Raw genomic sequence first — 15417 nt, forward strand, 5'->3', positions numbered from 1 at the left:
CCGCCCCGCGTCCCGGGCCTGACTGACAGCAGCAACCACCAATCCCTACCGAGCACGCACATACGCAGACCAATGGAGACAGCGCGGGCAGGACGGAAGCGCCACCCTCTGTGCCCGCCCCGCGCACTGGCCGCGCGCAGCAGGTGCGCGTGCTCGCGCTCGCGGCTGCGGCGCGCCCACCCCGCCAGTGCTTGCACCGCCCTGCACATTGCCGACTGTACGGGACAGCTGGGGGCGTTAAAAAATCCACTTGCAATGGTATAGGACGCGTGCAATTAGCCATAACAGTTCATGGGGTTCCAGAGATCATAGAATCAGTAATGTTGGAAGGGACCTCTGGAGATCATCTAGTCCAACCTCCCTGCTCAGCAGGGTCACCTAGAGCATGTTAGACAGGGTTGCATCCAGGCGGCCTTGAAGATCTCCAGAGAAGGAGACTCCACAACCTCTCTGGGCAACCTGTGCCAGTGCTCCGTCACTCGCACAGGGAAGAATTTCCCCCTCACATTCAGGCAGAACTTCCTGTGGCTCACTTTTTGCCCATTGCCTCTTGTCCTGTCATATGGGACAACTGAAGAGTTTGTCCCTGTGCCCTTGACACTCTCCCTTCAGGTACTGGTACACATTGATAACATCCACCCAGTCTTCTCTTCCCCAGGCTGAAGAGGCCCAGCTCTCACAGCCGTTCCTCTCTGCTGCCAAGATGCCAAGAAAGTAAGAGCATCCAAAGACTGTCAAAGTCTTATTTTGTGAAAACTCATAATAAATCTGATTTAAATAGTAGCCTCTACTTATTACACTTTTTTTTGGGGGGGGGAGGGGGCGGGACACAAAATTGATAGAATACTCCCTCATTTTGCAGATTCACCAAACCCAAAAGTGACAGTTCATTCACAGTTTTCCAACAGAATTTCTTTTACAATACAACCTAGTTCCTTTTGCTTCCTAATTCTTTGGCAATCCATGCTGCAGACTGAAGGGAATCCTGCTCTTGGGCAAACCAGGACACCATCAAGGGTAGCAGAGTCTAATGTGCTTTCAATACACTGATGCTTCCAACATCCACAATGCCACATAAAATCCCAATAAAGAATGTCTTGCAGTCAGAATACTATGACTTACACAGTTCACTGCCCTCTCCTGACATTTAAGATTGCCTCAACATTCAAACTAAAAGTTTTAAATATCAAAAGTCCTTCAGAAACGAGTACTTTCTTCATTCATTCATTTTATTAACCCTATACTATTTCCTTATACTCTCCCTCTCTTACCTCTCACTGTAGATTCTCTTGTCTTTCATACTAAGCTTGCAAGATTGTTGTCTGATCTTGAATAGACCAGAAACACAGACCAGGACATCTACGAAAGTCACGGCATACTTTGGTCTTGTTGTTTTCTAGTCTGGTATGATCAATACGGCTGAGAACACCATGATCATCGCCACATTCTGAAAATGGTTAGGTACAGCAGTTTATAATGTTTTTAAAAGATATTTCCATCATCAGGAGTTTAGTAACTACATACAAAACATCTGCAGCAATCAGACATCAAGTCCTTTCAGATTTCAAGAAAAATTACAATAAAAATTCTCTTAAAGAATATATGAACAAAGATGACTCCAAAGTCCCTCTTAGTGGCTCTGAACTACAGCCCATATTTTGAGAACTTACTTCCAGACTCATTTCAAAACATGAAAGCGGTAGTGGATAGAGGAAAGAAAAAAACATTATACTATGCAGACCAACATGTTACTTGCAGACTGTTTTTTTGCCATGGAGGGAAAGCAATACAATCCAGACATCATGCAAATCAAAAATACAATCTTCTGAACTGTTCACTTGCACATTTTAATAAACAAAAATATTGTAATAAATTAGGCCTCTCATGTCTCCTTTGGTGACGCTGAACATTTTTGCATCATTACCACAAGATGGCACTACTGCACACTTTTTTTCCTCCTCTGTGCCTGTTATTGCTAGATATTTAGGATAACAACCATTGAAAAGAGATCTGTGTCCAGGAAGAGTTATGATCAGAAGTCCTCCTCAACTTACAAATTAGGATGGTTAAAATGTACCAGAATTCTGGCAGCTAGGAGTAAATGAGTAAGTCTGACATGTATACAGAGGACTGCAGAAAGAGCTGAACATATTCAGGTCATTTGGCGGTAAATGGATAATTCTGTAATTTAGATTTAAATGCTGTTCTTGCATGTATCTGCACAACTCTTTCCAGCAGAGAGGAATTAACAGTACTGCAAAGAGTTTTGCCAGTAAAATTTGTAATAGAGTTTGTGTGCAACTCCAAACACTAAAGTTCATGGCAATCAGGTTTGATCACTTTCAGGGAGGCAGTGATAAGGAATGAAGACTGTGCATTAAAAGAGGCTTAAAAGAGCCCAGATTGTTTAGACTACTAGACTAAAAGGAAAAGGATTGTATGACCTCATAAAAATTGTACACACAAGCACAAATGGCCATAGCTAGGCATAAAGATAAGAAAGGATACTTAAAAGAACAGCTGGATTCTAGGACATTCTTCCAATAGAAATTACACACCCCCCCCAAAAAAAAAAAAAAAAAAAAAAAAAAAAAAAGCTCTCTTTAAGATGAAACTTGATCAATTTAAAATAGACATTCTATGAAATAGCTCCTTCTGTCAGCAGGGGACTGTGCCAAGCAAGTCAGTGTCAATAACAGACTGGTGACTTAAAAAAAAAATTAATAAATTCACCTAATTTGATACTCTTTGCTAGTCAATGGTCTGAAGATGCAGGAAGGAACCAATTTGGAGCCTTGAGACAACAGCTTAGATTCCTACTTGAGATGAATTAGCATCACTCCATTGGCTTCAACAAAATAATAACAATTTCTTCATCTTAGTTGTTACCTGCTCTTATTAATAGCAAATATGTCTTTTTCTTTTTCCTTTTTTTTTTTTTTTTGAGAAAAAGAGAGATAAACTGCCATCTTGCTTTTGGCGAAAAGAGCATGTGGTAGACCGATGTTAGATGCTTCTGTTCACAGATGTGTGGGACAGTTATTCTAGGTGGAATCTCATTTGTAGCAGTTTCTTTAAAGTCTGTTTTATTGTAAATCATGCTGTAATTTTACACAGCTTAACATGAAGAACACATAAAAAGTTCTAGTTTTAGTCTAAGTATTTTACCTATTTCTGATAAAAGGAAATTCAGTGTTCTCCTTATTTTGCAGTAAAAATACATGCAGAAATTCAGTGATTATCATTGTACAAATAGTAAAATTATTAGGTTTTTTTTTGCAATTTTAGACTTAACATAGGTTTTACTGTTAATTAGTGCACTGAGTACCTTGTTTTGCCTATTGATTGAAGAGTCAGTGTAGTATGAGATGTCTTTAAATTAGTAATGTAAAAATGCTAATAACATTGGTATTTTATCAAAATAAGATGGAATGCATTTTAAAGACTGAATTAATATTGTACTCTGTCATCCTAATGCAGTGGAGAACAAATGAGAATAGCAATTTTCTTATCATTATCGCAAAAAAAAAATACAACACTGCAAAGGAATAGATAATGAGTATTGAATTTTAAGGGCCATCAATTACTTATTAGTATTTCCTATATTGTAAGGAAGCTTTATGAACAAACAACATGCACTGATTAATGGAACTGCACAATGCTATCAGATCAACATGCATTTTATAATCAAACAAATAAAAGATGTATAACCCTCTACTGCGAACCAGCAACCTTCAAAAATGTTTGCTTTATTAACTGCATTTGTAGCTTCCTCTTTACTGGAAATACTAATATAAAATATGTTAATACTATTTTTCTGTTTGTCAGTTCTCTAAGTTTCTAGAATTTATTGCTGAATTATATTCTTTAAATCTCTCTAGCAATTAAGGCATACTCCATTCATGAAAAATTAACTTTCTCTAACTGAGACACTCAAAATTTCAACAATATTGAAGAGAATTGAGAAGGAAGAGAGGTCTCAAGCTGTGTCTTGTCTAAAGTTATGTTAAAATATACTAGACATATTGATGGAAAGTTAGATTGATAAACTCACACTAGAGTTACCAGTTAGAAAGACACTGGAAATGATGAAATTTCTGGAATCATTGCGTGCTAAAAACTACATCAGAGTAACTTTTACTGGGAGAGAGGAAGGGAAAGGAGGAGGGGAGGAGATCTTGACCAAAACCTCTGAAGACCCTCAATGGGTCTATTAAAACAATTTTGTATAAACAAAATCAAAGGTATTGCCTCTTCAAAACTTTTTTCTCCGTGCTGCATGCAGTTAGGGGCAATCATCGGCACGTTTGAAGTCTTCTCTGCCATTTATACTGTATACCACCCTCATTTAAAGTTATATCCATAACTTATTCATAAAAGCTATCCACAGAAAGACATACAACATACCTGATTATTTTCAAATGATCCAATGCAATTTTATATTAATGATTAATTATAAAATATTAAAAGCAAAGGAGAACACAGTAAACCCTCAATTTCAGTACCTCATTCATAAACAGAAAATTGCAAAGATAAAAAGGACAAACTATTCACAAATAAAATGGCATCCCTCCATCCTTTCTTTTGTTTTTGCAATTACAAGATTACATTTAGCTTTAACACTGAAGAGTTGGTTCAAGACTTTTCAGCAATATAGGCGTTTTGCCTTCTAGGGAAAAAAAAAAAAGAAAAAAGATGTAATAGGGACAAAAAGCAATGATGACAATTCTAGGAGACACAGGTTAGCTGCCCCAAAGAAAAGATGCTTCAAAGGAAAGGTGCAAATACTGCTTCTGCTGAGTAGTGCTATCTTTCCCTCAGAAAGTGCCACTGCCAAATAATCTGACACTTCCCAGCCTGGTTTTCCACATTTTGTATGGCCATAGGTAGGACTTCACCTAAGAAACTCTCCACTCTGTTTACAGTTAGAACTCACCATTCTAATATAACATTTATGTAAAATTACTCATACACAGACTTTTTGGCTATTTTATACCTTTGTACCTCTCTATTTCAAAATGGAGTTCTAAGTCATAATAAAAAGAACTGTGGTGGATTTATGTTGTAATTCATTGGAGATATAAAGTATCTGGCACCTTTAAAAATGAGGAGAATTAATAAATTTAAATGCCAAAGTGAGAGTATTTTCAAATGCTCTGAGTGTTTCTGGACTTTTACCAATGTAGTTATGATGAGCTTATAAACCAGTTCATATTCTTGAGCTAGTAAAAACTTAACACTATCTATCCACACATATTTAACGTAACCCATTTAACTTTTCATTAACCAGAACAGTATGCTCTAGCTCTCATTTAAAAAATCTGAATTGAAGCTAACTTACTACATCTAGCTTATTTTTTGCATTTTTACCTTATCAAAAGATCAACAGCTTCATTCAAATGCATACGACAATTTATAACTGCTGATACTTTGTTCTTCTAACGAGGAAGTTTTGCAGATAATGGCAGAAAAAAAAATAAAATAGACTGCCTGGAATGCAGAGAGAAAAAAGTATTACTTAAAGCGTGCAATACGCTTTTAATTTATCATTATGGACCATGGAAAGGTTACACATCATCACAATGTCAGAAGCATCTTCAGAGCCAGGAACTCTGAATATTATAAAGTACCGAGGAACTTACTAAACCAAACTCAGTTAGGGCCAGTACGAACACCAGTTATATTATTAAGCACAAACTAAGTACACAGAAATAACTAATATAATTTCTTCTTCTGGTGCCATCTCATTGTACAGGTACATGAGGATTTGAAGCATCTAGCAATTAAGAAACTGCCAGAGTCCAGCTCCATCTTAAATTTAACAATAGACTAGACATCCACAAAGGGCGGGGGGGAGGAGGAGGACACAAAAAAACAAAGGCAGAATCTCAGTAGCCATTTGCAAGTTCTCACGGCTTTAAAAGGTCACACAATAAATCAAACTATCTTAAACAATGTTGTTAGCCACATTGCTTAAGTTAAGCTTTAGGATGGATGAAGCATCAACTGATGGAGATAAATTCTCTTTTATCATGGCAATCTTCTTCACAGCCCTAAGACTCTCAGATTCAAGCAATACACTTAAAATTTTCTGTCGTATGCCTTAAATTAAATTAACCTGAACTCTAAACCTAAGTAAAACCTTAAACATAAATTAGGTCATAATTTGCATAAAATTAATTTGGCTTTGCAAGCCTCTTCTATACACTGGGCTTGAAGGATTCCATAATACAGGAATACTCTTCAGCCTCTTTCATCTTTTACTCTAAACATAACCTCATCACAATCACTAGCCTCGTACCAAGAATAAATCCACACATGTAATTATATCCTATTTGCTCAATCCTAGTTTGCTAGGTATTAAAGAACTGAGCAATAAACCAACGTAATCTACAACCTAACCAGAGAGTAACGGAAAAATAACAGAAAAATGTGTGTATCTATACATATTACATATGAGAGCAAGAGAGCATTTAAGCACCTGTATTTAAAATTATATACCAAATCACATGTGTAAATGAAAGCAAGTCATGCCATAGATCTTAGTTCAATCTTCTATAGTAGTACCGACCCCCTAAAAACAACAGAAATTTAAAATGGGAGGATTCATGTTGTTAGGATCTTGAATACAACTGGGAAAAATCTCATCAGTAAGACTACAGCCGTTTTTGCACCAGTTTTCAGATATGAACTGCTTTTCTAAGATTTTTTTTTTTTTTTTAATAAAAAAAAATAGCAGGTACCAGGCACTGATCTCAATTTTAAGTTGTTCCTTTAGATGCAGTTTTCATAAGCGCAGTTCGTTGCAGACTGCTTGCACTTGGCAGAGAAGCAGACCTTCCAAGTCAACAATGTCACGTTGTAAGTTTACGGTGAGCCAGCGATGTGCCCTTGTGGCCAAAACCACCAATGGTATCCTAGGCTGCATTAGGAAAAGTGTTGCCAGCAGGTCAAGGAAGGTGTTCCTGGCCCTCTGCTCAACCCTGAAGAGGCAACATCTGGAGTACTGTGTCCAGTTCTGGGCTCCCCAGTACGAGAGACATGGAACTACTGGAGAGAGTCCAGCGTAGGGCTACAAAGATGATCAGAGAGCTGGAGCATCTGCCCTCTGAGGAACAACTGCAAGAGCTGGGCCTGATTAGCCTTGGGAAGAGAAGACTGAGAGGGGATCTTATCAGTGTCTACAAATATCTGAAAGGAGGGTGTCAAGAGCACTGGATCAGGTTGTCCAGAGAGGTAGTGGAGTGTCTTTCTCCAGAGATACTCAAAACCCACTTGGACGTGATCCTCTGCAATGTCCTCTAGGTGCCCCTGCTTGAGCAGGGGGGCTGGCTAGATGATCTGCAGAGGGCCCTTCCAACCTCAACCATTTTGTGATTCTCAAGAATCTGAAGTCAAGCCTTATGGGCAGACCTCTGGAACAGAGAATAACTTTTGCTTAGTACTGTATTTTTTGAATACATAGCAACAATATAGTTCACAGGAATGGGATGTGGATTGTTTGACGTTTAAAATAGAACAACACTTAGATTTTTTTTCTATTTGTTACTTTCAGGCAACTGTCTGAATAAAGTAAGTTTTCTTCTTCAACTTTCATTAACTTTGTCATACATGGAAATAATAATATCCTGGACCAAATACTCCTATTGTATGAGACTATTAATAGGAATGCCTAGCTTTATATATATAATATATATATGTGCGTGTATATATTATATATATATATATATATATATATAAATCAGTGGTTGAAAGAAAAAGAAAGCAGTATTGAGACTGTAATACCTTCCCATCTTGACTAAAAATGCATTAAAATAAATAGATATCTAGCTGTATTTTTGTAACAAGGTCTCTCTAGAACTACTAGGCAGAACTAGCATAACATGAAAATAAGCTCTGCTCCTACTCAAGAAACTCACAATGCATTTACCGGATTTTTCTGGACGAGTCTGATCCTCTACTCCAGCCTTCAGCACCCACCACAAAGAACCTCCACGCAGGAGTTGCCTCATGAAGAGGGGATATGCTCAACACTGAAAAATAAGCAGGTTTTGATTGATAGAATAAAAGCTGGCGGCAAAGCAGCTACTCCAGAAAGCAACTGCGCTTCTCCTCCGGACACCCCGTTTCCCACTGCTAGAGCAGACTTCCAGGCTCTCAGACCGCGCTGGCCCCACGGGCCGCTGTGCCCGGTTCCGCGCACCGCCCCCCCCCCCCCCCCCCCCCCCCGGAGCACGGCCGCCGCGGAAGCTTTGTGGAACTGGTACGAGCGCAGCCGCCGACGGCGGGCCCGCGCTTGAGCATCCCCCACGGCACTGAGGGCAGAGCTCAGAGCAGGCGGGCGCGCGCGGAGGCGAGGCGAGCGGCTCCGGCACTGCAGGCTGCACAGCGCTGCGCCGCCCGCCAGCTCCCGCGCGAGGCGCCGACACCCGCGCCTCCCGCCCAAAGCCGCCTGAGCAACTCCCTGCAGGCCGTAACGTTCGCGCCTGCAGGCGGGCACGTAGCAAGCACCGCCCACGTGGGGAGAAGACCACCCCCAGCTAATCAGAGACCTCCATTCTCCTCCATTCTTCTCTGGACAGCCCTGGAAACAGCCAATGGGAAGGCAGTGCGCGCGGGCGTGAGGCGCGAGGCGGGTAGCCGTTGGCAGTTGGTGCGGTCCGGCAGGGAGAAGTGGACGTGGACTGGCGTAGGCGAAGCTCCGCACGTTAGCAAGGCAACATGGTGGGAAGGGGATCCTCGCGGCTGGGGAGGGGAGGGGGATTTGGGACCGCATCTATTACGGCAGGCCCAGGGAGTTCAGGATTGCATATGGTGGAAAGGAACTTGCAGGGAGCACCTGTGAGGAGTCCCCGCGGCAGCAGTAAAGTGGAAAGATTGGGGAGGAGGAGAGAAACGCTGTAAGAGTTAACAGTTTTGGAGAAGTTAGATGTATGAAACTGGTAGGTAGTTAGCGGGATGAGAGCGTGTAGAAAAGCAATGAAGGGCTGTTAATAGTGTGTGCCAGCTGCACCGAGCAGTAGGGAGAGGGCGAGGGTCAGACTAACACTTGACTCAAGCAGCAGATGGACGGCAGGAAATAGGATGACATCAACTCACCAGTCCATTACACTTTTGGTTAGGTTGTCCTGGCTTTCAAATGATGTGAGCGTTGCACACAGCCAATCAGAGGAGAGGGGTCTGAGCGGCAGCCAATAACGCGGCGCCGCGTGGTGGCGAGAGGCGCGGTGCTGAAGGGGCGGGATTGGTAATTGAGCTTTGGCGCCTTTTCCTCCAGGTTCTGAAAGTCGCATGGTAGGAAGTAGTAGGAAACTGGAAATGGCAAGGTGGCAAGAAAGCTATGGTAACTTGGGGCAGACGGGATGGACATGAAATGAATGCAGTTAGTCTCAATGTTGAAAGACTTCTGACAAAACCACGATGGTTAGAATTAAAACATGGAATCAAGGAGACAAGTTTTGATGAAGCTATAAGGAAAATAAGAAAGAGATGTCCCAACACCCTACTACTTCTTGTCCACTAATACTTTTTCCTAGATACATGGTAACAGGCAGCTAGAAGGCTATTTCAGTCTCAGATGTAAGAAAAAAAGGATTTGTTGAGAATAAACATACATGACACATTTGCTCAGCTTCACCAGACGTAATGAAAAGTGGACAGATACCACTTCATTGAGACTCTGGGATAATTTAGTAGAGGAATGCAAAGATACATGGATTGTCAGTGACTAGGTATCTCTGTTTATCACAAAGGAAAACATGCAAAGGGATCCTATGCAGGGAAGATTCTTGCAATACTTACCCAATACATGATTTGGCAACAAATCAAAGAAATTTTGTGTCTTCCAAAACTAAAGAAAGCTGAAAAAGTAGCTAGAATGTCAAAGAAACAATATACATTCAGCATGGTAAGAGATAAAGATACTGTTTTCATCCCATGTGCTTATAGAGAATACGCCATTGGTAAGACCCTCCAATTCTCAGAGCCTTTGTCCAGGTCAACTGAGGTGAGTGGAATCTTGTCAGCAGCAATTTGTTCAGTATAATTACCACTTAAAAGTAACCAGGGAATACTGCAATGGAAGGATAATGATCATAAACCCCCAGATAACTAGTTATTATGAGAGTCACATCTAGAAGACAAGTATCTGTACCTCATGTTATCATTGTTCTGTTTTTAATTTGCAGCGTGAATGCATATCTATCCATGTTGGTCAGGCTGGTGTTCAGATTGGCAATGCGTGTTGGGAATTGTATTGTCTTGAACATGGGATCCAGCCTGATGGTCAGATGCCCAGTGATAAAACAATTGGAGGTGGAGATGATTCATTTAACACTTTCTTCAGTGAGACAGGAGCTGGTAAACATGTTCCCAGAGCAGTATTTGTGGACCTTGAGCCAACTGTAGTTGGTATGTACCCAGCATCAAAGATCTTCCATATAAAAGCACGTATTTACATTTTTTTTTCCTTTGGAACACTATAGATTTTAAAAGACTTCTGTGTCTGCCTGCAGCTTGGACATTTGAGATTATTGTGATTTGAAAGAAATGAAATATGGTCTCTCTTCCCAAGGAATAACATTTAGAAAAAAAACAGAATTACTTTACAGCTTGTGGAAAATTCCTAAACTGCTGTACTGTATACAGAGTTTGCCTTAATTTCTATTCAGAATCTTGTTTGGGCCTTTAATGTAGTTTCCTGAGTTACCTCCATGTTCCTGGATGCAAACATTGCTTTGCAAGCACCTGATGTTTTCCTCTAAACGAAAGGGCTGAAGTTGTTCCAACCCTTTACACTAGTCAGACAAGCTGCATACAGTCAGAGATACTGTCTGCATTTTATTTTGGCTTGTAGGCTTACTTAATATGTAGTCACTAGGCAGCACGAAGAATTGAGCAGATGAGTTTATGTGCTTGGTGTTTTGTTGTTCATAGATGAAGTACGTACAGGCACATACAGGCAGTTATTCCATCCTGAACAGCTCATTACTGGGAAGGAAGATGCAGCTAATAATTATGCCAGAGGCCATTATACTATTGGAAAAGAGATTGTTGATCTAGTGTTAGATCGCATTCGCAAACTGGTAAGCATTTATACTGCAAGTCGATACTTAAAATAACTGATACAGTTCTATAGCTATCTATAGTTATTGTTGGTTTTTTGTTTTTAAGCATAGGTAATATTTTTTTACAACTTGGATCTCCCTGCCCTCTTCTGCTCCCCCCTGAGTTAAATAACCATTCAGTTCATAAAACTTAGCTTCTTTAGGATCTGAGACATCATTATCTGAAAGTATTTTAAAGATATCTCAGAAACATTACAGATCCCTTAAGTGAGTGTAATCACATTGTTATACACTAATGTATTGTTATTTTCAACTTGAATCATGCTGTTATGCATCATGAAAAACATTTCCAGTACCTTAAACCTCAGAACTTAGTTGACTATTTAGCAAATTAAAATATTTTTCTAGTTTTTGCATTCTGACATCATATTGGGAGAAACTCATACGATGGTATGATTCAAAGTGAAAAAGTGATTGCATGACTAGTTGAATAATAAACATCAAGAAACTTGGTTTCAACTTCTATACTTGCTGCATACTGGAATAGAATCTTTTTACATTCCCAAATAACCCAGCTATAATTTTTTATAGCTGATTGCAGTGGAATACAGCTGCTATTGCTTACCATAGTATTAAAATGACATCAATTTAGCTTTTTAATATGAAGATACTCAGTAGAGGGTATAAGGAGGCACTGGCAGTTTTGAGTAAAAGGCATGCATCTTTCAAGGATACTGGTATTTTTTATTGTAACAATCTAGAATTAATAAGAAACAGTTTTGAATGTTTATTTTAGTATCACCATGTCCAAAGTCATTAATAATATTTTATTTTCTCCTACTTTTTTTCATCCTGTTACAGGCTGATCTGTGTACAGGGCTGCAGGGTTTCCTTATCTTTCATAGTTTTGGAGGAGGCACTGGTTCAGGATTTGCATCTCTACTCATGGAAAGGCTCTCTGTTGACTACGGCAAAAAATCTAAACTAGAGTTTGCGATTTATCCAGCACCACAGGTTTCCACTGCTGTGGTGGAACCTTACAACTCAATTCTAACTACCCACACAACGTTGGAGCATTCAGATTGTGCTTTCATGGTAGATAATGAAGCCATTTACGATATATGTCGTCGAAACCTTGACATTGAGCGTCCTACTTACACTAATTTAAACCGTCTAATTGGGCAAATTGTCTCATCCATCACAGCCTCACTGCGTTTTGATGGAGCCCTCAATGTAGATCTGACAGAGTTTCAGACTAACCTTGTTCCATATCCACGAATCCATTTTCCCCTGGCAACATATGCCCCTGTCATCTCTGCTGAAAAAGCGTATCATGAGCAGTTATCAGTGGCTGAAATTACCAATGCTTGTTTTGAACCAGCCAACCAGATGGTAAAATGTGACCCTCGTCATGGCAAGTATATGGCCTGCTGTATGTTATACCGAGGTGATGTTGTTCCCAAAGATGTTAATGCAGCTATTGCTACTATCAAGACTAAACGAACCATTCAGTTTGTGGATTGGTGCCCAACTGGATTCAAGGTACTTACATAACTTACAAATTACCTGATGTTTGAAGTATTAGGAATTGCAGAGTATTTGGAGCTAATAGCTATTCTACAATGTCATAATGTCCTTGCTACTGAGCTGCTTACATTTCAGATCACATTTTTAAGCATAAAATTAAGATCTTGTAACACAAATGGAAATTCTGTATCAAGTTAACGAATTAAATCCCTAGCTTTTATAGGAATAGGCAATATTGAGTATCTGAAAGCAATTTACAGATGCCTACTGAAAAATTATATTTTCTACTTAATTAACTTTTTTTTAAGGTTTATAATGTATAGAGGAAGTGTAAATACCCCTCAAGCAACTGTAGAAATACTGTATTGAATAATCTGAATAGTATTTCAGTGCAGTAACTTCCTGAAACACTTATAGATACCTTAAAAAGACAGATGCTGTTTACTGCCAGATCTGTATTCCAATGACTGAAGTTCAGCAGGGCCTGCTTCTACTGCTGGGGAAAGCCTGGTCGTTTTTTGTTTGTTTTGGGTTGTTGGGTCTTTTTTAACATAGACTGCCATATATAGACTTTTTACCAGATCAACGATTTTGTCCAGCCACTGTCCACACATTCAGTATTTGGAAAGACCAGATCTTTATGCTCTAATTAGAGTCCAGTAAGCTCTCATGTTCAATAATTTCTTCCACAGTCCCTCCAGGCTGATTTTTGTGGCTTACAGATGATAATCTGTAGGGAAAAAAAAATCTACAGATCAACCTAGCTCACTTAATGCTGGCCCAATTTGACTTGATCCTGTAATTAGGATTTCATAAATCGTTTTGATGAAAAATAATGGTAAGTTGTCTTATTTGTTCATAACCTTGATGATTTTTCATTGATTACAGAAATAAGTCTTCAAGGATTAGCATTCATTGCAAAAGTTTTTCTTATCTTTTCTTGAAGGTGGGAATTAACTACCAGCCTCCAACTGTGGTGCCAGGTGGTGACCTTGCAAAGGTGCAGCGAGCTGTGTGTATGCTGAGTAATACAACTGCTATTGCTGAAGCATGGGCTCGTCTTGATCATAAATTTGATCTCATGTATGCTAAGCGTGCCTTTGTACATTGGTATGTTGGAGAAGGAATGGAGGAAGGAGAATTTTCTGAGGCCCGGGAAGATCTGGCTGCCCTTGAAAAAGATTATGAAGAAGTTGGAGTAGACTCAGTGGAAGCAGAGGCTGAAGAAGGGGAAGAATATTAAGAAAACTGAGGTCTGAAAACGTATTTGAACAAAAAAAATACTCGGAATCCTGTTTACTTGTTTGATTTTTCAAATAAAGCTTTAAAGGTTCTACCTACTGTTCTATACTCACTAAGCAAGGACCATTTAAAATTGTAATTTTTGGTGACATCCAGGCATTTGCAAATCATAAAAGAAATCAGGAAGTTATGTCCACCTTCCTGTGATCCTGACATTTTCTACCTTCATTTTGCTTTCTCCCAGGCAGGAAACTGCTGCTACTTCAGGTTGTTTCAGGATTAAAACATTATTATTATTCCAGGCCTGTCTACACAATACAAAGGAACATCTTATATTCTCCCATTGAGGCTAGCTTCAAAGAAGACCTCAGTAAAAATTTCCAAAGTTACTTAACTAGCACTGAATAATGCTGTACACAAGTAATTACTTGACTGTAGTTGTGTCATATGCCATTGCACTTTCGAACTGAACTAGCACTTTCTACTAGATTACTTGCTAAAAACATAAAACTTGCCATTTTCAAAAGAAAAAATTACATACACAAAAAAGTAAATTTTCCAATGAGAAAGGTCCATGCATTTGATTTCCTTCAGATAAAAGGAAAAATAAAAGATCTAACATCTGCTTTAGAAACACTACAGTCATTTTAAAAGCTCCTACATTAGCCTATTAGAACTACTTTATGAATAATCTTTTAATAGTATATTCAATTTAATACAGTTTTATAGACAACTGTGAAACAGTGAACTCAGGACAGTCAGCTTAGGTAAAGACTGGTGATCCACTTGCTTAGAATGGTCTAGTTCTGAATCCTGAAAACAAGAAAAAATGTTTCTACATGTTCTATAAGACCAGAAGGGGAAACATGAAGTGTGTTTTTTTGACTATACATATGCTGAAGATATCCAGAGAGAAATTATTTTTGGAAGTACTTGCATCCAGCATTTGTATAGCATCCTATGTATGCACAGTTTGTGAGGCACTACAGAAAAGTGCCTTTGTTTTTGCATCTAGGATACTCAAAGATCCCAGACCACAGCAGCCTGTGCTCAGCATGCTGCCACTCCAAACCTGAGCCCTGCTCTGAGCCACCTACCATCCATCCCAAGCAGACCGACTCTGAATACACACCTCTATCCCACAACTTCAGCAATAACTTCTCTTTATTTTCAAGGCACTGTTCCCAGCCCAGCCTCTCCCACTTCACCTTAGCCTCTCACTCAGGAAGTCATGGTGCTAGAAGCTGCTAGCTGCATCTCGAGCAACACTCCATGCGATCCGGGAGGACTCCTAAAAGCACCAACATAGCATTGAGGTCACAAAAACACCGCACAGCACCTCGGACCAAGCGTGCAACAACAAAACAACGCTTCCAGACGTACGAACACGGCCGTGGCTACGCAGACGAGCGCTCTCGCGCCCAGCCCCGCGGAACGGAGTGACCGCGCCGCGCTGCGCCCCGCCCCTGCACACGCAGCCGCGGAGGGCGGCCCCGGCGCGGCCACCTCCCCCGGCCGGGGCGGCGCGGCGCGGCGCGGCGTTGCGGAAGTGTCCCGGCTGCCTCTGCCACGGTGCGGGGCT

General features: G+C 40.2%; 1 protein-coding gene across 1 annotated transcript; it reads left to right on the plus strand.

The window, feature by feature from the left end:
• The first annotated feature begins 8651 nt into the window (after positions 1-8651).
• Positions 8652-13874, plus strand: LOC134143875 (tubulin alpha-3 chain). Its single transcript, XM_062582262.1, has 5 exons — positions 8652-8724; positions 10188-10410; positions 10936-11084; positions 11928-12608; positions 13540-13874. Exons 1-5 carry the CDS (start codon positions 8722-8724, stop codon positions 13834-13836), a joined length of 1353 nt encoding a protein of 450 aa, XP_062438246.1. The 5' UTR covers positions 8652-8721; the 3' UTR covers positions 13837-13874.
• Positions 13875-15417: the final 1543 nt, after the last annotated feature.

This window comes from Rhea pennata, chromosome 9, assembly GCF_028389875.1.
Source record: "Rhea pennata isolate bPtePen1 chromosome 9, bPtePen1.pri, whole genome shotgun sequence".
In the NCBI taxonomy this organism is placed as follows: domain Eukaryota; kingdom Metazoa; phylum Chordata; class Aves; order Rheiformes; family Rheidae; genus Rhea; species Rhea pennata.

Excerpts from the sequence above, each read along its gene's own strand:
- LOC134143875 (XM_062582262.1), top strand. Across the intron at positions 10,411-10,935 it reads CCTTGAGCCAACTGTAGTTG|ATGAAGTACGTACAGGCACA; the intron begins GTATGTACCCAG and ends TGTTGTTCATAG. Across the intron at positions 12,609-13,539 it reads GGTGCCCAACTGGATTCAAG|GTGGGAATTAACTACCAGCC; the intron begins GTACTTACATAA and ends CTTTTCTTGAAG.